The 27,954-nt window shown below is 43.0% G+C and overlaps 1 protein-coding gene across 2 annotated transcripts; it reads right to left on the bottom strand.

The window, feature by feature from the left end:
• On the bottom strand, positions 1-27,880 carry Taf2 (TATA-box binding protein associated factor 2). Of its 2 annotated transcripts, XM_067788431.1 has the most exons (11): positions 27,754-27,880; positions 27,357-27,576; positions 26,651-26,705; positions 26,398-26,561; positions 24,581-25,730; positions 6,427-6,875; positions 5,952-6,364; positions 5,617-5,827; positions 5,158-5,553; positions 942-1,617; positions 1-882 (listed from the first exon to the last, which is right to left on the bottom strand). In XM_067788431.1, the coding sequence occupies exons 2-11, from the start codon at positions 27,410-27,412 to the stop codon at positions 673-675; spliced, it is 3,780 nt and encodes a 1,259-aa protein (XP_067644532.1). In that variant the 5' UTR covers positions 27,413-27,576; positions 27,754-27,880; the 3' UTR covers positions 1-672. The 2 variants fall into 2 exon arrangements, with proteins under 2 accessions (XP_067644532.1, XP_067644533.1); XM_067788432.1 differs by having other exon boundaries at positions 27,357-27,766.
• Positions 27,881-27,954: the final 74 nt, after the last annotated feature.

Below are 27,954 nucleotides of genomic sequence, written 5' to 3'. Positions count from 1 at the left end.
TTCTTTCTTTTTATTTTTTATTTAGTTCCAGTTTTCACTGTACTGCACATTTAAATAAAAATATTTATATGCATGTGGTACTTAATTTTAAATATATTGTTGTATGTTTGTATAGTAAAGTACGCGTATATTTCATATAAAACGAAATAAAACGACGTGCAATAAAAAATTATTTGCTGCTGCATTAAAGAATTATAATTTGCAGTCAATGTTAACTTTGAATACAAGTATAAACATATATTAAAAATATATTGGTTTGATGAGCTTGAGGCCGTACAGTAAATAAAACACGTTTATTTTCCTTCTTCGAAAATATTTAATTGATCGATATTTCGACTTCAACCTGAAGTCATCATCAGGACTATATATATATATATATATATATGCGGACAAATAGAACTTACACGCAATGATGAAATATCGACCAATTAGATATTTTTGAAAAAGGAAAATAAACGTGTTTTATTTACTATACGGCCTCAAGCTCATCAAACCAATATATAAATTAAAATACATATATGCACATTAATAAATACTTTTTGGTAAAGCATTTTACTGCCAGACAAATCTGTGAACTTGTAGAAAAACACACGTTTTTGTGATTTTGTCACATTAACTTGCTGCATAAAAAAAAAATTTGTATGTAAAAAAATATACCTTAATCTTATGTTATTAAGGGAAATTCAATAGGGGGGGATTACTATTTGAATTGCTACTATCTGCTGAGCTGAGCGTTTCTGGTGTGGCCTCTTTTGTCTGAATACGCGATATGTTTGGATCCCTTTTTTCTTTGCGCTCACGTTCTTTATCACGTTCCTTTTCCCTACTATGTTTGTGTTTATGCTTATGTTTATGTTTCTTTTTGTCTTTCTTTCTCTTTTTCTGAAAAAATTATAAATTTAAATATAATTGGCATTTAGCACAAAACTATTAAACTGTACCTTTACTGAACCCTCCGCTCTGTGTCTGCTTTCAACATCGGTTTTACTCGCCTCAAAACTGCTATCACCTTTCATTATTGTATTCTCACTAATATCAATTATGGTTACCGAATTATCATCATCGTCTATAATTTCGCTCTTTAAACGTTTTGGTTCAGGTGATTGTACTGTGTTTGGTTCTTTTGGTTCCTTTGGCTCTTTGGGCTCAGGTTCTTGCTCACTATTAACTGTCTTATTCATCATAGTTTCATTCTTATTCATTATAGTTTCATTTTCAAATATATCAGCCAAATTTGTAGAGTCGTTCTCAACCAATGTTATCTCTTCATCGTTCTCTTCTATTTTTATGATTTCTTTATCTACTTCAAACGCTTCGCTTGCTTTTCGTTTTACCGCCCGAATAGTGGGTGTGGTAATATTCTCTTCAGCTATATCTATTACTTCATCTTTTATTTCTGTTATAAGTGGCGTTTCTTGCTCAGCATTTGTATCGTTGTTATTGTTGAATGTGGTGTCAATTGGTGGGGTGGCTTTTTTAGTGCCTTCCTTTATGATTTCCTTGTACATATTACTGACATCAGCTGATTGCAAACATAACGGTCGCTTTGTGCCATACAAAGCATGATATAAATCTACCATATCGCAGCGTAATTTGGTATCGCATGCCAATTTATTACTGTAAAATTTTGAAAAGGAAAAGAGTTTTAAATTTTTTTTACGTTATAAGTATACAGTTCAAAAATACTTTAAATAATCTTAAATTGATCTCAAAGTACCGCGATCTGATCCCAAAATAGTCCCGAACGTAATCCCGAAATTTTTTAGATCCTTTGAACCATTAAAATAGAAAATGATCTGAACCTTTAGAAAGGACCCCGAAATATACCTTAACCAATTTTACATTACTGAAATGAGCCCGAATTGATCTTGATAGTCACGGCATTATCCTGAAAATAGTCCCGAAATTTTCTCAAAATATTTCCGGTATGATCCCAAGTAATTCCTAGATAGTCCCGAATTTATCACGAAATTGAGCCGGAGTGAACCCAAAAGAATTCTGCACTAGTCTCGAAACGATCGTGTGACAGTCGCGAAAATAGTTCTATAATCCTTAAAGTAATCCCGAAATGATTTCAAAATATACTCTCAGAAATATCCGGGATTGATTTCAAGTAGACTTCAATTTTTTTTTTTTTAAATAGTGGCCGAAACGGAAGTGATCCTGAAGTGCTTACGAAAGAGTGCCGAAGTGATGCCAATATGACTTCCAAATTTTAGGTTCGAGAACGGAGTTTGCTTCAATTTTTGACGAATGATATTAACATAATGATAAGCTAAAATTATGTTAAGCTTAAGATATTTTCTAAAACTACATTCAATAAAGTTTCGGTATTACAAAATAAAATTCTCAGAAGATGTCTTGGCTTGACCCCCTCTACGCCTATTCCAACTATGTATGCTCTTGCAAACGAATTACCCCCACAAGAGCGATCCATAAAGCTCACTGCCAAAGAGCTTATCAAAATATTTGCTAACAACGATCCCTTTACTGCATCCACAACTTCAAATACAAATGTAAATTCTAACTACTCAAAAATATACAGGCAATTCCAGGAAATTTTTGACTGTCTTGATACGATTGACCATTTTCCCAACACTACCAAATTAAAAGTCATTGGAAAAACTACACCTGGCAACAAAGAGTCAATAGCGCCGGAAACTGTGAAAACTCATTATGCAGCTCTTCTGGAAAATTATCTCAGGGACTACTTTCATATTATGTACACAGATACTTCACTTTCTGACCAAAATACTGGATGTGGCATTTACAATTTATCCGATAAAACTGAACACTCATTCCATATTCCTTTCAAAGCTTCCTCTGCTTTTGGTGAACTCCTTGCCATTGAGGAAGTAATTGAAATTGCAACAACTAAGGAATATAGAAAGTAGCCATTTTTACTGACAGCCTAGGAGCCTGCAACCTTTTTAAAAAAAAATAGCACAACCAATAGCATTGTAAAGAGAATCAGGAAAAAAGTAGTTAATAGGAACATCGTTGTTGACATAATTTGGACTCCTAGCCATAAAGGTGTTCCCGGTAATGAAAAAGCTGATGAGATTGCTATAAAAAGCTACTGTAAATTCCATCTGCAAGAGCTGCAAATTCACTCTCAATGAAGCCGTCCGACAAATTAAAAATGGCATTTATGACAAATGGTATAATGAATTCCGTATCTATTCTAATAATCATCCCAACTTATATGCCTTAATATTTCCATACCGCCTGGTTCAAAAAACTTCAACTGCCACCTGCTAATATTAAAAGATTAAATAGGATTTTAACTGGGCATACGTATGACAAAGCGTATCTTTACAAAATAAAAGCTTATAATACAAAACGCTGTATGTGCGGGCAAATTGATGATTATGAGCATCAAACCTTTCACTGTAGAGGGCTCATAAATACTCGCAACAATTTCTCTTTGTTTCTAAATCACAATACCTTTGAAGAAATTTTCAAAGATAATAATATAGCCAAGATTACTAAACTATCTAATTTTTTACAAAAAGCCAACGTGAAATTTTAATGAAAAAAAAAAAATCATAAAAATAATTTATTATCAACGTATCAAATTTTTATGTTATGTGTATCAAACCTAAACCACTAAGCCTAAGCCTATGCAATCCACTCATATTTGAAAAATCAAATTACGTTGCTGATACGTAGTCTTTTTAAACAATAATATCCAACTGCAATGGAGAAAAAAGAAAATAAAAAACTCTCAATACATAAAACCAATTTCCTTGGTTTGACTTTTAACAAATAACCACATCAAAAGCTTTTAAAAACTCATACAAAAATGACAAAACTGGTAACCAATTCAAATTGGTCTCGTTTAACAATAAAAAGAATACAATGGCAACATCACACACGTCGTTGGCGTGTATAATCATAATCACAGCTGTTGACAATTCAACAATCAATTACCTTAATATTTTCGGAATATAACCTGGTTTATGAGGATCTAAGAATCCCTACCACAGAAATCAAATCTCAAAAAAAAAGTTTAAGATAGGAGGATACGTCCAGAAAGTCATGTATGCCGCAAAGCAGTTGTTAGAAACCCTTTGTATTAAAACATACTAAATGCACAAGGATAAGGTTAGGTTCGGTTGCAAGGGCTGAGCTGGACACTATGATAACAGCTCACTACTTAGGCCACCAATGGGCCCATTGTAATACCCTATACGGTCTCAAAGAGGGTCCCTACCCTGCCTAAAGCGGGTCAAACCACTTCGTGGAAATTATATATTTTGCTAGAGCCTTCACTTCATAGCTAGAGACCTCAGCAAGGTCATGTAGAAAAGGTTTACCAAGAATGGCCAACCTACGCCTACTAAGCGCTAAACAATGACAGATAAGGTGATGGACACCTCCTCCTCTTCTGTACATCTGCAGCTGCGACAATAGTCAAAGGTCGTTGCCTCCATTCTATCACCATGCGTGCTTATTAAACAATGCCCTGTTAGAACCCTTATAAGGGACGACAGAACAGATTTGTTTAAAATCAGAAGCACTCCTGTGCGCCCCTTGTCATATGAGGGCCAGGTTAGCCTGGATGTCTCACACGATGATATGGCTGAACATAGTCCATTTGCAATTCTTATAGTGCTTGTGTTCACAAGAAGCCTGAAAGTGGCCATGGGTATACCTACCGAATCATTTCCCGGAAGGATATGGTCGGTGGTGCCTATTCTGGCCAGCTCGTCTGCTCTGCAGTTGCCTTCAATATCCCCAGGTACCCATATAAGGCTGATACTGAAGTGCTGATCCATCTCGTTAAGAGATCTGCGGCATTCAGTGACCGACATTGCGTTGTCGACGAATGAGTCCAGGGCCTTTAATGCGGCTTGGCTGTCTGAGAAAATAAACACCCGTTTACCATCCTTAGGCATAGACCCGAGATGGTTCACAGCCCTGTGTATTGCCAGCATTTCCGTTGGTAAACACTACAGTGACAAGGATAAACACGCGAAAAAATTACACCATTAAAATATGTTGAATATCAAACAAATCAGCAGAGCATATTGCGCTAAAAAAGTGCATTTCCGTGTTTGGAAATCGGTTGATACTCATGAGAAACCCCATTATTTTTCAGCTTATGTGAAATACAATCTGTCTTGCGAACATTTTTTGAAAACTCGTACTTACTTAATATTCGCCCATAATCTTTCAACCAATTCTGGTCGATCCAATCGGCTACTTTTCGTTTGACGCGTAAAAGGTGGATTATCGATTAGTAATAAGGCAAGCGCATGTCTCGCTGCGGGATCAGGATCTGTCTCCAGCAACGTTATTAAATGATCCAAATCTTCCCAACGGCCATCGACTTTAACAAAGTCTACTAAGCATTCCATTGCGGCTACACGCAAGTCAAGATATTGGCCATACGCAGCGTAGCAGCGGTATATTTTGGGTAGTGAAGGCAAATGGCCACACTTCTGCAATTTACGTATCACCTTGAGGCACGAAACAGACACCATATATTTATAGGATGGTAAATTCTTTTCCATGTTAAGTAGGCGTGTAATTTCCTCAAGTACAAGCCTGTAAGTATGTTTGCAATTCGTGAGTGAAAACAAAAAAAAAATTAATATGAGTTTAATTAACTTAGCATCTGCGGAAAGACTATCTGAGGTAATGGGTGCACCACGAAGTGCAACTGAGACTACCGGTGTAATTGAATTACCCAAAGCGTCAACTAAAGCGGCACGATAATAAACATCAGAATAATGATTACGCGTATTATCATTATATTTGAAGAGATCTAATAGAAAGCGTATAACTTCAGGCGGGCAAATGCCATGGGATGTGCGCAAACCTATAGGAAAGTAGAAAACATATATGTTAATACAATTTTATGCTATACATTAAAACATAATTCTACGAGCACACTGTGCAACACTGGGACGTTGTTATATAATATATAAACAAAGTAAACTCACCAGCCATTGCCACAGGTATAACTTTTTGCAAAAAATACAATTGAAAATTGGCAAAATTATTTTGTTTGATTATATGCGGTGCACTAAATGAGCCAAAAAATTTGCGAAATATGTTCAACATTGCCGGTGGGCCGCTCCATTGTGTCACCATTTGGTTAGCCACCTTCGTGAGGCAATGCGCAGCCTCACACCGCACTTTATAAAAGCAACGGTCATTCTCAATTGTATCTGTAAGCGCGGAGCGTGTTGCATTTGTAGGATATTTCTCTAAAGCTTTTATAGCTTCGAATTGCGCTGTTACATCACGCTCATGTCGTAGTTGGTATTGCCATTGGAAGTCGGGTTGTTCTATATTTAAATCACGTATTAATATCATTTCTGGATCTAAGCGTATCCAAAGCACAGGTGAATCGCTGCAAGTGTATAACAAATTTATTAAACATTCGCATGACCGCCTTTGAATGCCGATACTTACTCCATTGCCGATAAATCCATATCGACTTCTTCTCCTGTGCAAAGTGGAATTTTTTTCTTTTTATTACGTCGACTTTTCGAATGGCACGTGATGTCTGCTTTCACAATAGTATTTTCAATTTGTAACATATGTTTGAAAGTGCCATCCAATTCTTGTAATTGTACCAGTAATGGACCATTATATTTTCGAACGCCGCGTTGATTTACGAAATCTTGTCGTATCTCCAATTCAATTGTATTGCGTTTTCGGTTGAATACCGATGTGAAAGAAAATTTCGCATGCCCTCCCGTACGCACCCATTGATCCATGAAGACAGACATATCTTTGCCAGTAACGGTGAAGATAGCTTTGATGAAAATGTTAGTAGAAATTAGCAAATGATGCCAAAGGCCCGAACCAATTTTTGTTACTGCAGCGTTAGTTGCCAGCACCAACTGCTTATTAAAGACCTGTAAGGGAAGTAATTTTTTGTAATGATCTTAGAACAATTAAATCATGCGTGTCACACATTTTCAAAAGAAAAATGTATGCTAATGTTTTAAGAGACTAAATATAAATCATTACGAGGCGCGATGTAACCCCAGCGGGTTAGGGGGTCAGAATATTCCCGCGGTAGATATGCCTGTCGTAAGAGGCGACTAAAATACCAGATTCAAGGGGCTGTGTAGCGCAACCCTTCAGGTTGCCAGCGCAATATATAGCTTCTCCAAACCAAATTGTCAACCTCACCTATCAGCGGCGAATCCTGTTTCACTAACAGACGAGGCTCTGGTGACCCCAAGCTCCTCATGGAACTTGGGGGGTGGGGAGGGAGGGGATGGCCTGAAGGTTTAATGTGGCCACATAAATCGTTCCCGAGATGGTCGGGGTAGCGCCTTAATGGTGCTGTGGTACCGGAGCGTACCGGATCCGTATCCATCAAAGGACCATTACATCGATAATACTCCCCAAAGCCTTCGGGGAGCAACCTTATCGCTACAACAACAACAACAACAACAGGCGCGATATTCCTCCGAAGATATTTAGTCCAAGCTTCAAGACCTACATGTTTTATGACTTCTGCTGTTGTTGTTGTAGGGATAAGGTTGCTCCCCGAAGGGTTTGGGGAGTGTTATCCATGTGATAGTCCTTTGCCAGATACAGATCCGGTACGCTCCGGTAACACAGCTCCATTAAGGTGCTAGCCCGACCATCTCGGGAACGCTTCCCAAGGCAGTCGGATCTATGTACCGGAGCGACTCGGGATTTTTCCCAACCAAGGACTGTCATTTCAGTGTAACCCCATTTAATTTGTTGCGTCCCTCCCACAAATTGTCATCCTCCCAGCAGGTCCTTGCAGCGGGACTGCTCCATATTCTCTTCACTGCTAAAATAACAACAACAACCCTGTCGGGAACTATTTATTATTATTTAAACCTGCAGGGTATCCCTCCCTCCCCACCCCCAAGTTCCTGAGGAGCTTGCGGTCGATACAGCCTCGTCTGTTAGTGAAACGGGATTAGCCGCTCGAAGCTGAGGTTGATAATTGTGTTTGGAGAAGCTATATATTGCACTGGAAACCTACATTGGTTGCGCTACACAACCTCTTGAATCTGGTATTTTAGTCGCCCCTTACGACAGGCATACCTACCGCGGGTATATTCTAACCCCCTAACCCGCTGGGGGATTTTATGACTTCTCCTAACGGCATAAGCAAGGCAAATAAACTTTCGCCGACGATCTTTTCACTCGAAGTGTTTGCCAAACAAATGCAGAGGGACGGATTCCGAAAAAAGTTTTCTGAAATATTTTGAATTTGCTTTTCCTATTCCTTAAAACAGGATCTTCGGTGCGGTTGGCGAGCACTCTACCTCCACACCACGGAAACATAATTATGAAATAGCTTTCTTGCACTGAGATCTAACCCCATCAAAACTACCTAGCGATATTTCCTCATTGCGTGTTAAAACCACCTTAACGAAATACACAACACTTTTGGAGCTAGGGATAAGGTTGCTCCCCGAAGGGTTTGGGGAGTGTTATCCATGTGATGGTCCTTTGCCAGATACAGATCCGGTACGCTCCGGTAATACAGCTCCATTAAGGTGCTAGCCCGACCATCTCGGGAACGCTTCCCAAGGCAGTCGGATCTATGTACCGGAGCGACTCGGGATTTTTCCCGACCAAGAACTGTCATTTCAGTGTAACCCCATTTAATTTGTTGCGTCCCTCCCACAAATTGTCATCCTCCCAGCAGGTCCTTGCAGCGGGACTGCTCCATATTCTCTTCACTGCTACAATAACAACAACAACAACCCTGTCGGGAACTATTTATTATTATTTAAACCTGCAGGCCATCCCTCCCTCCGCACCCCCAAGTTCCTGAGGAGCTTGCGGTCGATACAGCCTCGTCTGTTAGTGAAACGGGATTAGCCGCTCGAAGCTGAGGTTGATAATTGTGTTTGGAGAAGCTATATATTGCACTGGAAACCTACATTGGTTGCGCTACACAACCTCTTGAATCTGGTATTTTAGTCGCCCCTTACGACAGGCATACCTACCGCGGGTATATTCTAACCCTCTAACCCGCTGGGGGTTTTTATGACTTCTCCTAACGGCATAAGCAAGGCAAATAAACTTTCGCCGACGATCTTTCCACTCGAAGTGTTTGCCAAACAAATGCAGAGGGACGGATTCCGAAAAAAGTTTTCTGAAATATTTTGAATTTGCTTTTCCTATTCCTTAAAACAGGATCTTCGGTGCGGTTGGCGAGCACTCTACCTCCACACCAAAGAAACATAATTATGAAATAGCTTTCTTGCACTGAGCTCTAATCCTATCAAAACTACCTAGCGATATTTCCTCATTGCGTGTTAAAACCACCTTAACGAAATACACAACACTTTTGGAGCTTCTGCTTGTCAGGGCAGCACGATAGTTCTATAAGCACATATTATAAGCTTTGTTGACCCCAGCGGGTTAGGGGATCAGAATATACCCGCGGTAGGTATGCCTGTCGTAAGAGGCGACTAAAATACCAGGTTCAAGAGGCTATGTAGCGCAACCTCTCAGGTTCCCAGCGCAATATATATCTTCTCCAAACCCAATTGTCAACCTCACCTATCCGCGGCGTATCCTGTTTCACTAACAGACGAGACTCTGGCGACCCCAAGCTCCTCATGGAACTTGGGGGTAGGGAGGGAGGGAATGGCCTGAAGGTTTAATGTGGCCACATAAATCGTTCCCGAGATGGTCGGGCTAGCACCTAAATGGTGCTATCGTACCGGAGCGTACCAGATTTGTATCCGGCAAAGGACCATCACATCGGTAACACTCCCCAAAGCCTTCGGGGAGCAACCTTATCGCTACAACAACAACAACAACAACAACATAAGCTTTGTTGTTGTTGTTATAGCAATTCGTTCTTTTGTTTCATTATATTTTTTTTTTCTTATAAATGACTAGCCTTTACCCGCGGCCCCGTCCGCAAGGAGAAATTTAAATATATGGGCTATTCGCGTTAGCCTGCTTATCAAGTTATCTGTTTAAAATTTTGTTTTCTGTCTAAAGCATTTTATTTTTGTAATTGAGTAAAAAAAAAAGAACTTAATGAGCTGATAACCTGATAGGATCCCAAATGATCCCGAAATTATCCAGAAAAAGCTACGAAATGACCCCACGCTATCGCGGACTGATCCCGAAAACCATCCAGAAATGCCCCGAAAGGGTCTCCAAAAGTTCCCGGAATAGTCCCAAAAAAACCCGAAAAGACAACGAAACGATTCTAGACGTATCCAGAGAACCACACAGAAATGATCCCTGAAGGTGTTCCAAAATGATCCCGAAAAGGTTCCGAAATGACCCTGAAGGGCTACCGGGGGGATCTCAAAAACCATCCAGAAAATATCCAGGAAGGGTCCCTAAATTATCCCGACATACTCCAGAAAAAGTTCCGAAATGGCTCCGAGGGGATCCACGAAGAATCGCGAAAACCATACAGAAACGGTTCCGGAAGGGTCCCAAAATGATCCCCAAATAGTCCGGAAATGACCCAGATGGGAACCCGCACAGATCCAGATATGATCCCGGAAGGGTCCAAAAACTATTCCGGAAAAGTAACAAAAAATTCCGAAATGGCTCATACGGCATCCCGGACTGATCCAGAAATGATCTCGGAAGGGTCCCCAAATGATCCCGAAATGACCCTGATCGATCCGGCAAACCATCAAGAAATTATGCCAGAAGGGTCCCCAATGATACCGAAATAAAACAGAAAAAGTCACGAAACGACCCCTAGAGGATCCCCAAATGACCCCGAATTAGCCCCGAAAAGGTCCCGAAATAACCCCGACGGGATCCCGGACAAATCCCGAAAACCATCCAGAAATGATGGCGGAAGGGATCCCAAATGATTCCGAAAAAGTCCCGCAAAGATTCCGACGGGATCCCGAACGGATACCGAAAATCATTCAGAAGTGATGCCGGAAAGGTCCTCAAATTATCACCTTATAGTCCCGAAATGACCCTTAAGGGATCCTGGATGGATCCCGTAAACCATCCAGAAATGATCCCGATATAGTCCCGAGATCCCGGAAAGATCCCGAAATCCATTCAGAAATGATCTTGGGAAGGACCCCAAATGATCCCGAAAAAGTCCCGCAATGATTCCGACGGGATCCTGAACGGATACCGAAAACCATTCAGAAGTGATGCCGGAAAGGTCCTCAAATGATCTCCTAATAGTTCCAAAAAGACCCTGACGGGATCCCGAACGGATCCCGACAACTATCCAGAAATGATGCCGAAAGTGTCCGCAAATGATCTCGTATTAGTCGAGAAAAAGTCACGAAATTACCTCGACCGGATCCCGGACGAATCCCAAAAACCATCCAGAAATGATGCCGGTAGGTATCCCAAATAATCCCGAAATAGTCCCGAAATGACCTCGTCGGCATCCCGGACGGATCCCGAAAATTATCCAGAAATGATGCCGGAAAGGTCCCCAAATAATCCCCTAATAGTCCCGAAAATACCCTGATGGGATCCCGGACGGATCCCGAAAACCATCCAGAAATGATGCCCAAAGGGTTTCCAAATGATCCCGTATTAGTCGGGAAAAAGTCCCGAAATGACCCCGACGGGATCACGGACGGATCCCGAAAACCATCCAGAAATGATACCGAAAGGTTTCCCAAATGATCCCGTATTAGTCGCGAAAAAGTCCCGAAATGACCCCGACGGGATCCCGGACGGATCCCGAAAACCATCCAGAAATGATGCCGGAAGAGCCCCCAAATGATCCCGAAAAAGTCCTCAAATGACCCCGCCGAGATCTCGGACGGATCCCGAAAACCATCCAGAAATGATGCCGGAAGGGCCCCCAAATGATCCCGAAAAAGTCCCCAGATGACCCCGACGAGATCCGGGACGGATCCCGAAAACCATCCAGAAATGATGCCGAAAGGGTTCCTAAATGATCCCGTATTAGTCGCGAAAAAGTCCCGAAACGAACCCGACGGGATCCCGCACGGATCCCGAAAACCATCCAGAAATGATGCCGGAAGAGCCCCCAAATGATCCCGAAAAAGTCCCCAAATGACCCCGACGAGATCCCGGATGGATCCGGAAAACCATCCAGAAATGATGCCGAAAGGGTCCCCAAATGATCCCGTATTAGTCGGGAAAAAGTCCCGAAATGAGCCCGACGGGATGCCGGACGAATCCCGAAGACCATCCAGAAATGATGCCTAAAGAGACTCCAAATAACCCCGAAAAAGTCCCGTAATGATCCCGGAAACCATCAAGAATTTATCTCTCGAAGGTACGCAAATGATCCCGAAAGTACCCCGACGGGATCCCGGACGGATCCCGAAAACCATCCAGAAATGATGCCGGAAGGGTCCCCAAATGATCGCGAAATAGTCCCGAAATGATTCCGGAATAGTCCCGAAAATGTCTCTAAATAACCCCGACGGGATCCTGGACGGATCCCGAAAACTATACAGAAATGATCCCGGAAGGGTCCCAAAATGATCCCGAAAAAGTCCCGAAATTACCCCGGCGGGATCCCGGACCGATCCCGAAAACCATCCAGAAATGATCCCGGAAGGGCCACGATATGACCCTTACGGGATTACAAATAAGGTGAAGCTAATTATAAAACCATGTTAATAAGGCAGCAGGCGCATTGGAGCGAATGAAAAGTTACATAGAAACATACAGGTAAAGCTAATAAAAGCGTGCTAATAAAAACAATTGGAGGAGGGCGGATGGCGGGTGTAGAAGGAGAGGACTACTGGTCGTTCCTCCAAAATTGTCTAGATCTCGATCTGTATGTGCCATATACCAAAAACTATTGAAGTAGGAGAAAATTTATATTGAGTTATAACAATTTATAGATTTTACACCGGAGGGGGAGATAAAGGGGGGAGGGGGCGGCGGAGTGTTTCACTGCTTACTTTGTAAGCCCTCGACTTATTTGACCCCTTGAGTCTGTGATATTGGTGAAGGCCAGTATACGTAAAGTTATAATGTGTAAAAATTATTAAAAAGTAATTGCTCGAAAGAGTCGTGGGACCCCCACCCCTCTTTCCATGTTCCAAAAAAATTTCGCTAGTAGACTACTGTCTGTGTCCCAAATTTCATCAAAATCCGTGTAGCCATTCTGGCGTGATTCAGTCGCAAAGACGAAAAAATATAATAATTAAATTATAACTGTTCCTAGGGGGCGGGGACCACGCCCCTTTTCAAAATTATATAGCTAGTAGATCCTTCTAGACTATTGGCTATATGTGTGCAAAATTTCATCCAAATCGGTCCAGCCGTTCTTGCGTGATTGAGTCACAAAGACAAACGTCTGGACAAACATCCAAACATCCAAACTTTGCCATTTATAATATACTAGCCTTTACCCGCGGCCCCGTCCGCAAGGAAAATTTTAAATATATGGGCTATTCGCGTTAGCCTGCTTATTATCTGTTTACAATTTTGTTTTCTGTCTAATGCATTTTATTTTTGTAATTGAGTAAAAAAAAAGAACTAAATGAGCTGATAACCTGATAGGATCCCAAATGATCCCGAAATTATCCAGAAAAAGCTACGAAATGACCCCAACGCTATCGCGGACGGATCCCGAAAACCATCCAGAAATGCCCCGAAAGGGTCTCCAAAAGTTCCCCGAATAGTCCCAAAAAAACCCGAAATGAGAGCGACACGATTCTAGACGTATGTAGAGAACCACACAGAAATGATCCCTGAAGGTGTTCCAAAATGATCCCGAAAAGGTTCCGAAATGACCCTGACGGGCTCCCGGGCGGATCTCAAAAACCATCCAGAAAATATCCAGGAAGGGTCCCTAAATTATCCCGACTAACTCCAGAAAAAGTTCCGAAATGGCTCCGAGGGGATCCACGATGGATCGCGAAAACCATACAGAAATGATTCCGGAAGGATTCCAAAATGATCCCGAAATAGTCCGGAATTGACCCAGATGGGATCCCGCACAGATCCAGAAATGATCCCGGAAGGGTGCAAAAGCTATCCCGGAAAAGTAACAAAAAATCCCGAAATGGCTCCTACGGCATCCCGGACGGATCCAGAAATGATCTCGGAAGGGTCCCCAAATGATCCCAAAATGGTCCCGAAATGACCCTGATGGATCCGGCAAACCATCAAGAAATTATGCCGAAAGGGCCCCAAAATGATCCCGAAATAATACAGAAAAAGTCACGAAACGACCCCTAGAGGATCCCCAAATGATCCCGTATTAGCCCGAAAAGGTCCCGAAATAACCCCGACGGGATCCCGGACAAATCCCGAAAACCATCCAGAAATGATGCCGGAAGGAATCCCAAATGATTCCGTAAAAGTCCCGCATTGATTCCGACGGGATCCCGAACGGATACCGAAAATCATCCAGAAGTGATGCCGGAAAGGTCCTCAAATGATCACCTAATAGTCCCGAATTGACCCTTAAGGGGTCATGGACAGATCCCATAAACCATCCAGAAATGATCCCGATATAGTCCCGAAGAAGTCCCGAAATGACCCTGACGGGATCTCGAACGCACCCCTAACCCTGACGGGATCCCGGAAAGATCCCGAAATCCATCCAGAAATGATCTTGGGAGGGACCCCAAATGATCCCGAAAAAGTCCCGCAATGATTCCGAGGGGATCCTGATCGGATACCGAAAATTATCCAGAAATGATGCCGGAAAGGTCCACAAATGATCCCCTAATAGTCCCGAAATTACCCTGATGGGATCCCGGACGGATCCCGAAAACCATCCAGAAATGATGCCGGAAGAGCCCCCAAATGATCCCGAAAAATTCCCCAAATGACCCCGACGATATCCCGGACGGATCCCGAAAACCATCCAGAAATGATGCCGGAAGAGCCCCCAAATGATCCCGAAAAAGTCCCCAAATGACCCCGACGAGATCCCGCACGGATCCCGAAAACCATCCAGAAATGATGCCGGAAGAGCCCCAAATGATCCCGAAAAAGTCCCCAAATGACCCCGACATACTCCAGAAAAGGTTCCGAAATGGCTCCGAGGGAATCAACGACGGATCGCGAAAACCATACTGAAATGATTCCGGAAGGATCCCAAAATGATCCCGAAATAGTCCGGAAATGACCCAGATGGGATCCCGCACAGATCCAGAAATGATCCCGGAAGGGTCCAAAAACTATCCCGGAAAAGTAACAAAAAATCCCTATGTCTTAACCCTAAGAAGTCGAAATGTATAGTCATTCATAGAAGGTCACTAGATAAAAGTGGAATGGAAAATTTAATTTTAGACAACACTATTATAGAATACGTTGACACGGCAAAAAATCTAGGTATAGTTTTTAACAAAACCCTGACATGGAAAGATCACATCTTCCGCACAGTGGGAAAAGTGTATGGGATGCTTCGTACACTCTGGCTTACACAATATTTTACTCCGTTACATATTCGTCTACTAATAGCAAAAGCGTACTTAATACCTACGCTCCTTTATGGTTGTGAGGTTTACTCCAATTGTGACTATATATGTAATTGGAAACTTAATGTTGTGTATAACAACATTGCTAGATACGTCTATGGGTTGAAAAGACTTGACCACGTCTCTCAACATGCTTACAGGTTGCTAAACATTTCTTTCGATAACCTTATTAAACTTAAAACGCTCACTACGCTACATAAATTAATATATATGAAGGAACCTGACTATCTGTATCGGAGGCTAAATTTTCTCCAGTCGTCTAGATCTGTTCTCCTTACCCACTTCAGACATCGTATGCTAATATCTGATCGCCAGTTCTTCATTAATTCCATACGTCTTTGGAACTCGCTCCCTTCTAGACTTAGGCTTATAAGCAATGCTCTGCTCTTCAATAAAGAATTAACAAGTTTCTATAGTAACCTAGACAATTAAATTACTGATTCCTTCTAAGCAAATGTACTCTATCATTCCTTTATTTATCTATTTACTATTTATTAAATATATTATTTGTTGTAACCTTTTCTTAGCCATAGTCATTAGCTTTAAGTTTCAAGATTAGATTGTTCCTATTTTATGCCTTTTACCGACTAGCACTGTAAAATAATTTTTGTCAAATTGTTGTGCTGGGATGAATTGCCTAATAAATACAAATACAAATACAAATGGCTCCTACGGCATCCCGGACGGATCCAGAAATGATCTCGGAAGGGTCCCCAAATGATCCCAAAATGGTCCCAAAATGACCCTGACGGGATCCCGAAAACAATACAGGAATGATGCCGGAAAGGTCCTCAAATGATCCCCTAATACTCCCGAAATGACCGTGACGGGATCCCGACAACTATCCAGAAATGATGCCGAAAGGGTCCGCAAATGATCCCGTATTAGTCGAAAAAAAGTCCCGAAAGGACCACGACGGGATCCCGGACGAATCCCAAAAACCATCCAGAAATGATGCCGGTAGGTATCCCAAATGATCCCGAAATAGTCCCGAAATGACCTCGTCGGCATCCCGGACGGATCCCGAAAATTATCCAGAAATGATGCCGGAAAGGTTCCCAAATGATCCCCTAATAGTCCCGAAATTACCCTAATGGGATCCCGGACGGATCCCGAAAACCATCCAGAAATGATGCCGAAAGGGTTTCCAAATGATCCCGTATTAGTCGCGAAAAAGTCCCGAAATAACCCCGACGGGATCCCGGACGGATCCCGAAAACCATCCAGAAATGATGCCGGATGAGCCCCAAAATGATTCCGAAAAAGTCCCCAAATGACCCCGACGAGATCCCGGACGGATCCCGAAAACCATCCAGAAATGATGCCGGAAGAGCCCCCAAATGATCCCGAAAAAGTCCCCAAATGACCCCGACGATATCCCGGACGGATCCCGAAAATCATCCAGAAATGATGCCGGAAGAGCCCCCAAATGATCCCGAAAAAGTCCCCATATGACCTCGACGAGATCCCGCACGGATCCCGAAAACCATCCAGAAATGATGCCGGAAGGGCCACCAAATGATCGCGAAATAGTCCCGAAATGATTCCGGAATAGTCCCGAAAATGTTCCAAAATAACCCCGACGGGATCCCGGACGGATCCCGTAAACTATACAGAAATGATCCCGGAAGGGTCCCAAAATGGTCCCGAAATAGTCCCGAAAAAGTCCCGAAATTACCCCGGCGTAATCCCGGACCGATCCCGAAAATCATCCAGAATGATGGATTACAAATAAGGTGAAGCTAATTATAAAACCATGTTAATAAGGCAGCAGGCGCATTGGAGCGAATAAAAAGTTAGATAGAAACATACAGGTAAAGCTAATAAAAGCGTGCTAATAAAAACAATAGATGGAGGGCGGATGGCGGGAGTAGAGGAGAGGACCACTGATCGTTCCTCCAAAATTGTCTAGATCTCGTTCTGTATGTACCAGATACCAAAAACTATTGATTTAGGAGAAAATTTAGATTGAGTTATAACAATTTATGGATTTTACACCAGAGGGGGAGATAAAGGGGCGGGCGGAGGGTGTCACTGCTTACTTTGTAAGCCCTCGACTTATTTGACCCCTTGAGTCTGTGATATTGGTGAAGGCTAGTATACGTAAAGTTATAATGTGTAAAAATTATGAAAAATAATTTCTCGAAGGGGTCGTGGGACCCCCACCCCTCTTTCCATGTTCGAAAAAAATTGTGACTATATATGTAATAGGAAACTTAATGTTGTGTATAACAACATTGCTAGATACGTCTATGGGTTGAAAAGACTTGACCACGTCTCTCAACATGCTTACAGGTTGCTAAACATTTCTTTCGATAACCTTATTAAACTTAAAACGCTCACTACGCTACATAAATTAATATATATGAAGGAACCTGACTATCTGTATCGGAGGCTAAATTTTCTCCAGTCGTCTAGATCTGTTCTCCTTACCCACTTCAGACATCGTATGCTAATATCTGATCGCCAGTTCTTCATTAATTCCATACGTCTTTGGAACTCGCTCCCTTCTAGACTTAGGCTTATAAGCAATGCTCTGCTCTTCAATAAAGAATTAACAAGTTTCTATAGTAACCTAGACAATTAAATTACTGATTCCTTCTAAGCAAATGTACTCTATCATTCCTTTATTTATCTATTTACTATTTATTAAATATATTATTTGTTGTAACCTTTTCTTAGCCATAGTCATTAGCTTTAAGTTTCAAGATTAGATTGTTCCTATTTTATGCCTTTTACCGACTAGCACTGTAAAATAATTTTTGTCAAATTGTTGTGCTGGGATGAATTGCCTAATAAATACAAATACAAATACAAATGGCTCCTACGGCATCCCGGACGGATCCAGAAATGATCTCGGAAGGGTCCCCAAATGATCCCAAAATGGTCCCAAAATGACCCTGACGGGATCCCGAAAACAATACAGGAATGATGCCGGAAAGGTCCTCAAATGATCCCCTAATACTCCCGAAATGACCGTGACGGGATCCCGACAACTATCCAGAAATGATGCCGAAAGGGTCCGCAAATGATCCCGTATTAGTCGAAAAAAAGTCCCGAAAGGACCACGACGGGATCCCGGACGAATCCCAAAAACCATCCAGAAATGATGCCGGTAGGTATCCCAAATGATCCCGAAATAGTCCCGAAATGACCTCGTCGGCATCCCGGACGGATCCCGAAAATTATCCAGAAATGATGCCGGAAAGGTTCCCAAATGATCCCCTAATAGTCCCGAAATTACCCTAATGGGATCCCGGACGGATCCCGAAAACCATCCAGAAATGATGCCGAAAGGGTTTCCAAATGATCCCGTATTAGTCGCGAAAAAGTCCCGAAATGACCCCGACGGGATCCCGGACGGATCCCGAAAACCATCCAGAAATGATGCCGAAAGGGTTCCCAAATGATCCCGTATTAGTCGCGAAAAAGTCCCGAAATGACCCCGACGGGATCCCGGACGGATCCCGAAAACCATCCAGAAATGATGCCGGATGAGCCCCAAAATGATTCCGAAAAAGTCCCCAAATGACCCCGACGAGATCCCGGACGGATCCCGAAAACCATCCAGAAATGATGCCGGAAGAGCCCCCAAATGATCCCGAAAAAGTCCCCAAATGACCCCGACGATATCCCGGACGGATCCCGAAAATCATCCAGAAATGATGCCGGAAGAGCCCCCAAATGATCCCGAAAAAGTCCCCATATGACCTCGACGAGATCCCGCACGGATCCCGAAAACCATCCAGAAATGATGCCGGAAGGGCCACCAAATGATCGCGAAATAGTCCCGAAATGATTCCGGAATAGTCCCGAAAATGTTCCAAAATAACCCCGACGGGATCCCGGACGGATCCCGTAAACTATACAGAAATGATCCCGCCTTTACCCGCAGCCCCGTCCGCAAGGAGAAAATTAAATATATGGGATATTCACGTTAGCCTGCTTATCAAGTTATCTGTTTAAAAAGATGTTTCTGTCTAATACATTTTATTTTTGTAATTGAGTAAAAAAAGAACTAAATGAGCTGGTAACCTGATAGGATCCCCAAATGATCCCGAAATTATCCAGAAAAATCCACGAAATGACCCCGACGCTATCGCGGACAGATCCCGAAAACCATCTAGAAATGCCACGGAAGGGTCTCCAAAAGTTCCCGGAATATTCCCAAAAACCCCGAAATGACAACGACACGATTCTAAACTTATCCAGAGAACCACAAAGAAATGATGCCTGAAGGGTACCAAAATGATCCCGAAATAGTCCCGAAAAAGTTCCGAAATGACCCTGACGGGCTCCCGGACGGTTCTCAAAAACCATCCAGAAAATATCCAGGAAGGGTCCTTAGGGGATCCACGACGGATCGCGAAAACCATACAGAAATTATTCCGGAAGGGTCGCAAAATGATCCCGTATTAGTCCCGAAAAAGTCCTGAAATGACCCCGACGGGATCCCAGACGGATTCCGAAAACCATCCAGAAATTATGCCGAAAGGGTCCCCAAATGATCCGATACCAGTCGATAAAAAGTCCCGAAATAACCCCGACGAGATCCCGGACGGATCCTCAAAATCATAAAGAAATGATGCCGGAAAGATCCTCAAATGATCCCCTAATAGTCCCGAAATGACCCTGACGGGATCTCGAACGGACTCCCAAATGACCCTGACGGGATCCAGGACAGATCTCGAAATCCATCCAGAAATGATCTTGGAAGGGCCCAAAATAATCCCGAAACAATCTCTGAAAAGTCCAGAAATTACCCCGACGGGATCCCGCACGGATCCCAAAAACTATCCAGCAATGATCCCGAAATGACCGAAAACCATCCAGAAATTATACCGGAAGGGACCCCAAATGATCCCGAATACCATACAGAAATGATGCCGGAAAATACCCCAAATGATCCCGAAATAGTCCCGAAAAAGTTCCGAAATGACCCGGAAGGGATCCCGGACGGATACCGAAAACCATCCAGAAATTATGCCGAAAGGGTCCCCAAATGATCCGATACCAGTCGATAAAAAGTCCCGAAATAACCCCGACGAGATCCCGGACGGATCCTCAAAATCATAAAGAAATGATGCCGGAAGGTACCCCAAATGATCCCGAAATAGTCCCGAAATGACCCTGGCAGGATCCCGTACGGATCCCGAAAACCATCCAGAAATGATGCCGAAAGGCTCCCCTAATTATCCCGTATTAGTCCCGAAAAAGTTCTGAAATGACCCCGACGGAATTCCTGACGGATCCCGAAAAGCATCCAGAAATAATGCCGAAAGGGTCTCCAAATCATCCCGTATTAGTCGAGAAAAAGTCCTGAATTGACCCCGTTGGGATCCCGGATGGATCCCGAAAACTATCCAGAAATGATGCCGGAAGGTATCCCGAAATAGTCCCGAAATGACCCTGACGGGATCCCGGACGGATCCCTAAAACCATCTAGAAATGGTGCCGGAAGGTACCTCAAATGATCCTGAAACAGTACCGAAATGACCCCGACGGGATCCCGGACGGATACCGAAAACCATCTAGAAATGATGCCTGAAGGTACCCCAAATGATCCCGAAATAGTCCCGAAATGACCTCGACGGGATACCGAACGGATCCCGAAAACCATCCAGAAATGATGCCGAAAACGTCCCCAAATGATCCCGTATTAGTCGAGAAAAATTCCCGAAATGACCCCGACGGGATCCCGGACAGATCCTCAAAACCATATAGAAATGATTCCGGAAGGTACCCCAAAGGATCCCGAAATAGTTCCGTAATGAACCTGACGGGATCCCGAACGGATCCCATAAACCATCTAGAAATGGTGCCGGAAGGTATCTCAAATGATCCCGAAATAGTACCGAAATGACCATGACGGGATCCCGGACGGATCCCGAAAACCATCTAGAAATGATGCCGGAAGGTACCCCAAATGATCCCGAAATATTCCCGAAATGACCCCGACGGGATCCCGGACGGATCCCGAAAACCATCCAGAAATGATGCCGAAAGCGTCCCCAAATGATCCCGTATTAGTCGAGAAAAAGTCCCGAAATGACACTGACGGGTTCCCGGACGGATCCCGAAAAGCATCCAGATATGATGCCGAAAGGGTCCCCAAATGATCCCGTATAAGTCGAGAAAAAGTCCCGAAATGACCAAGACGGGATCCCGGACGGATCCCGAAAACCATCCAGAAATGATGTCGAAAGCGTCCCCAAATGATCCCGTATTAGTCGAGAAAAAGTCCCGAAATGACCCCGACGGGATCCCGGACGGATCCAGACAACCGTCTAGAAATGAAGCAGGAAGGTACCCCAATGATCCCGAAATAGTCCCGAAATGACCCTGATTGGATCCTGGACGGATCCCGAAAACCATCTAGCAATGATGCCGGAAGGTACCTCAAATGAACCCGTATTAGTCGAGAAAAAGTCCCAAAATTACCCTGAAGGGATCCCGAAAACCATACAGAAATGATGCCGAAAAGGTCCCGAAATGATCCCGTATAAGTCGAGAAAAAGTCCCGAAATGACCAAGACGGGATCCCGGACGGATCCCGAAAACCATCCAGAAATGATGCCGAAAGCGTCCCCAAATGATCCCGTATTAGTCGAGAAAAATTCCCGAAATGACCCCGACGGGATCCCGGACGGATCCTCAAAACCATATAGAAATGATGCCGGAAGATACCCCAAAGGATCCCGAAATAGTTCCGTAATGAACCTGACGGGATCCCGAACGGATCCCATAAACCATCTAGAAATGGTGCCGGAAGGTATCTCAAATGATCCCGAAATAGTACCGAAATGACCCTGACGGGATCCCGCACGGATCCCGAAAACCATCCAGATATGATGCCGAAAGGGTCCCCAAATGATCCCGTATAAGTCGAGAAAAAGTCCCGAAATGACCAAGACGGGATCCCGGACGGATCCCGAAAACCATCCAGAAATGATACCGAAAGCGTCCCCAAATGATCCCGTATTAGTCGAGAAAAAGTCCCGAAATGACCCCGACGGGTTCCCGGACGGATCCCGAAAAGCATCCAGATATGATGCCGAAAGGGTCCCCAAATGATCCCGTATAAGTCGAGAAAAAGTCCCGAAATGACCAAGACGGGATCCCGGACGGATCCCGAAAACCATCCAGAAATGATGCCGAAAGCGTCCCCAAATGATCCCGTATTAGTCGAGAAAAAGTCCTGAAATGACCCTGACGGGTTCCCGGACGGATCCCGAAAAGCATCCAGATATGATGCCGAAAGGGTCCCCAAATGATCCCGTATAAGTCGAGAAAAAGTCCCGAAATGACCAAGACGGGATCCCGGACGGATCCCGAAAACCATCCAGAAATGATGCCGAAAACGTCCCCAAATGATCCCGTATTAGTCGAGAAAAAGTCCCGAAATGACCCCGACGGGTTCCCGGACGGATCCCGAAAAGCATCCAGATATGATGCCGAAAGGGTCCCCAAATGATCCCGTATAAGTCGAGAAAAAGTCGCGAAATGACCAAGACGGGATCCCGGACGGATACCGAAAACCATCTAGCAATGATGACGGAAGCTACCCTAAATGATCCTGTATTAGTCGAGAAGAAGTCCCGAAATTACCACGACGGGATCCCGGACGGATCCCGAAAACCATCTATAAATGATGCCGGAAGGTACCCCAAATGATCGCGAAATAGTCCCGAAATGAGCCCGACGGGATCCCGAACGGATCCCGAAAACCATCCAGAAATGATGCCGGAAGAGCCCCCAAATGACCCCGGAAGAGCCCCCAAATGATCCCGAAAAAGTCCCCAAATTACCCCGACGAGATCCCGGACGGATCCCGAAAACCATCCAGAAATGATGCCGAAAGGGTCCCCAAATGATCCCGTATTAGTCGCGAAAAAGTCCTAAAATGACCCCGACGGGATGCCGGACGAATCCCGAAGACCATCCAGAAATGATGCCTAAAGGGACCCAAAATAACCCCGAAAAAGTCCCGTAATGATCCCGGCAACCATCAAGAATTTATCTCTCGAAGGTACGCAAATGATCCCGAAAGTACCCCGACGGGATCCCGGACGGATGCCGAAAACCATTCAGAAATGATGCCGGAAGGGTCCCCAAATGATCGCGAAATAATCCCGAAATGATTCCGGAATAGTCCCGAAAATGTCCCAAAATAACCCCGACGGGATCCCGGACGGATCCCGAAAACTATACAGAACTGATCCCGGAAGGGTCCTAAAATGATCCCGAAATAGTCCCGAAAAAGTCCCGAAATTACCCCGGCGGGATCCCGGACCGATCCCGAAAACCATCCGGAAATGAACCCGGAACCTCGATATGACCCTTACGGGATTACAAATAAGGTGAAACTAATTATAAAACCATGTTAATAAGGCAGCAGTCGCATTGGAGCGAATGAAAAGTTACATAGAAACATACTGGTAAAGCTAATAAAAGCGTGCTAATAAAAACAATTGAAGGAGGGCGGATGGCGGGTGTAGAAGGAGAGGACTACTGATCGTTCCTCCAAAATTGTCTAGATCTCGATCTGTATGTGTCAGATACCAAAAACTATTGATTTAGGAGAAAATTTATATTGAGTTATAACAATTTATAGATTTTACATCAGTGGCAGATAAAGGGGGGAGGGGGGCGGCGGAGTGTTTCACTGCTTACTTTGTAAGCCCTCGACTTATTTGACCCCTTGAGTCTGTGATATTGGTGAAGGCCAGTATACGTAAAGTTATAATGAGTAAAAATTATTAAAAAGTAATTGCTCGAAGGGGTCGTGGAACCCCCACCCCTCTTTCCATGTTCGAAAAAAATTTCGCTAGTAGACTACTGTCTGTGTCCCAAATTTCATCAAAATCCGTGTAGCCATTCGGGCGTGATTCAGTCGCAAAGACGAAAAAATATAATAATTAAATTATAACTGTTCCTAGGGGGCGGAGACCACGCCCATTTTGAAAAATATATAGCTAGTAGATCCTTCTAGACTATTGGCTATATGTGTGCAAAATTTCATCCAAATCGGTCCAGCCGTTCTTGCGTTATTGAGTCACAAAGACAAACGTCTGGACAAACATCCAAACATCCAAACATCCAAACATCTTAACATCCAAACTTTGCCATTTATAATATATATTAGATATTAGATATATATTAGATATATTAGATTTACTCACTTGTATCAGTAGCTCTTGCCCGATGCGATGCTCCAACATTCGTATGACCAAATGAGCTTTACGACGCATTGCCTCTACATATTTAGGCGAAACCGTATGTAAACTTTTGATGGGAAAATAATGCACTATTTCAGTTTGTTTACTAGTCGCACTTGCTGGATTTGTACTCGACACTGGTAGCGGTGCCGGCGGTTGACTACAATCTAATATAATTCCACCATATTGTTCCTCATAACGTACAACACGCGCCAACTCAGATTGTATCCATTCGCGATACTCATTGTTACCAAAACATTTTCTCGAATACAAACCACACAAATACTCGGCAATACCTTTTGCCAACCAAGTATCCGACCAATGATGCGAAGTGATGAAGCAACCAAAAAATTGTTCAGCGATAGCACGTGACATTAGGGTGCGTGTCACATATGTCTGATCGATGATGGCAATGGAATGCATAAGGTGAACTGAAGCTATACTTAATGTCGCATAAGCGCTAATATCCGTATCAAGTTCGTCTACAAACACTTGTTTGTAACACGAAAAAGGATAGCGTGTTGAAAGCGTGTCTTCAAAAAATTCAAAAGCTTCATGCAAATAACGCACTGTGTTCTTCAGCAGAGGTAGTAACTGTGGTAAACAAAAATGGGTAACCTCATGCATATGCGGATCTACATAGATCTCGAAGGGCCCAACAGCTAGCGCAATATTTGGTGCACATACTGGTGTGGTGAGTGAGTAATGGAATGTCTTACGCCTTAAGTCAGGTGTCATAACAACTTCAACTAATTCACCACACGATACGGCCGTCAAGTATTTGTCCACGGTGAATTCAAGTTTCCAAGTACATGGATCTGCAAAGCTATCTAAACATGGAAACCATAAACGTGTTGAATTTTCGTATGCATAAGTGAACATATGTGCACTTTTAGGTTGTGCATCCTCCTCGCTGGTGGGTGGTATAACAAAATGTATTCCACCCTGCGGATCTTCCATTGAAAATTCTATACCAATACGTAATCCGCGTCCTTCTTGAATCATATGATAGCCCTCTGGGGGTATCTGTATGATTAATTCGCCCGCATTGACATCAGGATCGGTAGTTTGTGCAGCTTCTAAATGCTTCTTTGAATATGTTTCCAAGGAGCGCCTGTTAAAGTAATAATAAAAAAAATTGTATTACATATCTTTATAAACACAAAATAAAATATTATACACGCGCTCCAGTAAGCCTATTGTGATTGTATGTTATGAACTGTCCGCCTATCACAGCAAGCAGTCGAGTAGTACCCACCGCACCCAGCATATTAAAAGGCCCAAGGCAGGTATGTCTGTAGTAAGAGGCAAATAAAATTGGCAAGCCCGATTATTAGAAGGGTCAAAAAAATCAATGGCGCGATAGTCAGGATAGTATCTGAAGGAACAATAGGCGATTGGTTTTTCGGTTACCAGCCATTTGGTTCAAACCAACAGAGATCGACCGAAGGCATTACACATAATATCATATAACAATGCCTTCATCGTTTGGGCCCAAATTAATGTGCGGCCACGCAAGAACTTCTTGTTGTAAGCCCAAAAAAGTACCTCAGGGCTTTAGAAGCAGTCATACTGACCCGGCTGGTTAAGGGTCTTAAAATATGCCCGCGATAGGCATGGCTGGTATAAGATGCTTTAAATGACCCGAACGTTCAAAAAAATTAAGGCAGTCGGGCTGGTACCATATTGTGCTAGTATGTATATGCACTGAACTTTCAAGTGGTCAATATAGCCTAAGAATAGCAGTAAATTGTTTAGTTATATAAACATCAGCTACTTACACTGTTGTATCCCCCTGCAATATATCCAGGAACGGATCAAAATAGAAGAACTCTGCCTCGCATACATCATTTAACAATACTCGATAAATTCGGCATTGCTTCGAGTTCAGTCTTATGAGGCGTAAATTTTCTTTTGCCGGAACTATTGTCAACTCTACAGCACCCTGAAAAGTAAGATTAAAAATCAAATCAATCATTGAAGTGGTGGCAAAAATGCCCGAAAACAAAATTGAGAAATTCCTAAAAAACTCACAATTATGCTCTTCCGCTCAAAGCTTATTCCAGTTAAACTCACGATTTGATGTGCCGTGCATTTGTGAAAAAAAAGATGAAACAAAATAGATGCATTATTTTATAAAATAAATCAATTTATGGTAGTAGTCTAGTTGAGGGGTCGACTGCTAATACGCTACCAATTGAGAGAGGTGTCAAACGACGCGTCTTGACATCAGTATTAATAATCCGAAGGCGGAAAATCAAAATATTAACTCGTTCAAAAGATATTAACGAAAAACCGAAAAAAGACCCGCGGGTACCTCCGAAACCGGGGGTGGGATCCATAGTATTTTTGCGCAGAACACCTTTCTGAGTGGGCGGCCTTCGGCCGCGCTACTAAAAAATAACCCTGGGTAACGCCATGCCAAGTCCGGGTGTGTGGTATAACCGTGGCTACCGCCACGGTGGTGCACAATTTTTTTTGTGGGTACAACACAACAACAACCACATGAAAATCGCCAACTTCAACTGCAAATATCTCCGGACAGAGTGAAATTTTGTCTTTTCCGCCTTCGTACTATTGTTCTCGAGATTAATACGCGTCTTTTGACACCTCTTTCGATATTTTTGGTAGCGTATTAGCAGTCGACCCCTCAACTAGACTATTACCTTGTATTCTATAAGACAGCATTCTACCAGCTCTGAGCATTTTATTTTTCCACCTTTATTGGATGTATACTTATAATTTAAATGGACGCGTGGGTATATCTTTGGGTTCGGGTTTCGGTTCACTATCCATTTTTAATATATTTATGAAAAAAACTTAAAATATCAACATTTTTCCGAGTTGTACTTTATCAACACAAAACTCCTCCTTATCATAGCTGTGTTCCTTTACGTGCCTTGATGTACCCAAAAATTGTACGTAGACGAGTGTAGCCAAGTGCGTCTCTTAAATAATCGCTACAGCAAGAAGCAAAACGGCAAATAAATAAAAGCACTTAATTCAAAGAAGAATAAAGTCCACTTGCAGAACAGCAAGATAAATTTATTGTTGCCGAGCTCAATACGCGTCTTTTGACACCTCTATTAATATTTTTGGACACATAGTAGCATTCGACCCCTCTTCTAGACTATTACCATAACTTGCCGTTCTGGAAGTGGCCACGAAATTTCAGCGATAATTTAAATATTTTAAGATATATGAACTACTATCCATTTTATATATTACATCTCGACACAAAGTAAAGAACACTTTCAGGTGAACTTCGGTTAACCTCGGCGTACTTACGATTTCAAGGCGAACAGGCTGATTGTCGGAAGTTATTACTACAAAAAATT

Source organism: Eurosta solidaginis, chromosome 5, assembly GCF_040869045.1.
Source record: "Eurosta solidaginis isolate ZX-2024a chromosome 5, ASM4086904v1, whole genome shotgun sequence".
Taxonomy (NCBI): Eukaryota; Metazoa; Arthropoda; class Insecta; order Diptera; family Tephritidae; genus Eurosta; species Eurosta solidaginis.
Note: the sequence above shows the minus strand (reverse complement) of the source record. Positions and strands in the feature narration are given on the sequence as shown.

Bases quoted from the DNA above. Each gene is read 5' to 3' on its own strand.
- Taf2 (XM_067788431.1), bottom strand. From the start codon at position 27,412: ATGGATAGTGAACCGAAACCCGAACCCAAAGATATACCCACGCGTCCA. The intron at 6,365-6,426 runs GTAAGTATCGGC...ATACACTTGCAG, and splicing joins ATGGATTTATCGGCAATGGA to CGATTCACCTGTGCTTTGGA. The intron at 1,618-5,157 runs GTAAGTACGAGT...AAAATTTTACAG, and splicing joins AGATTATGGGCGAATATTAA to TAATAAATTGGCATGCGATA.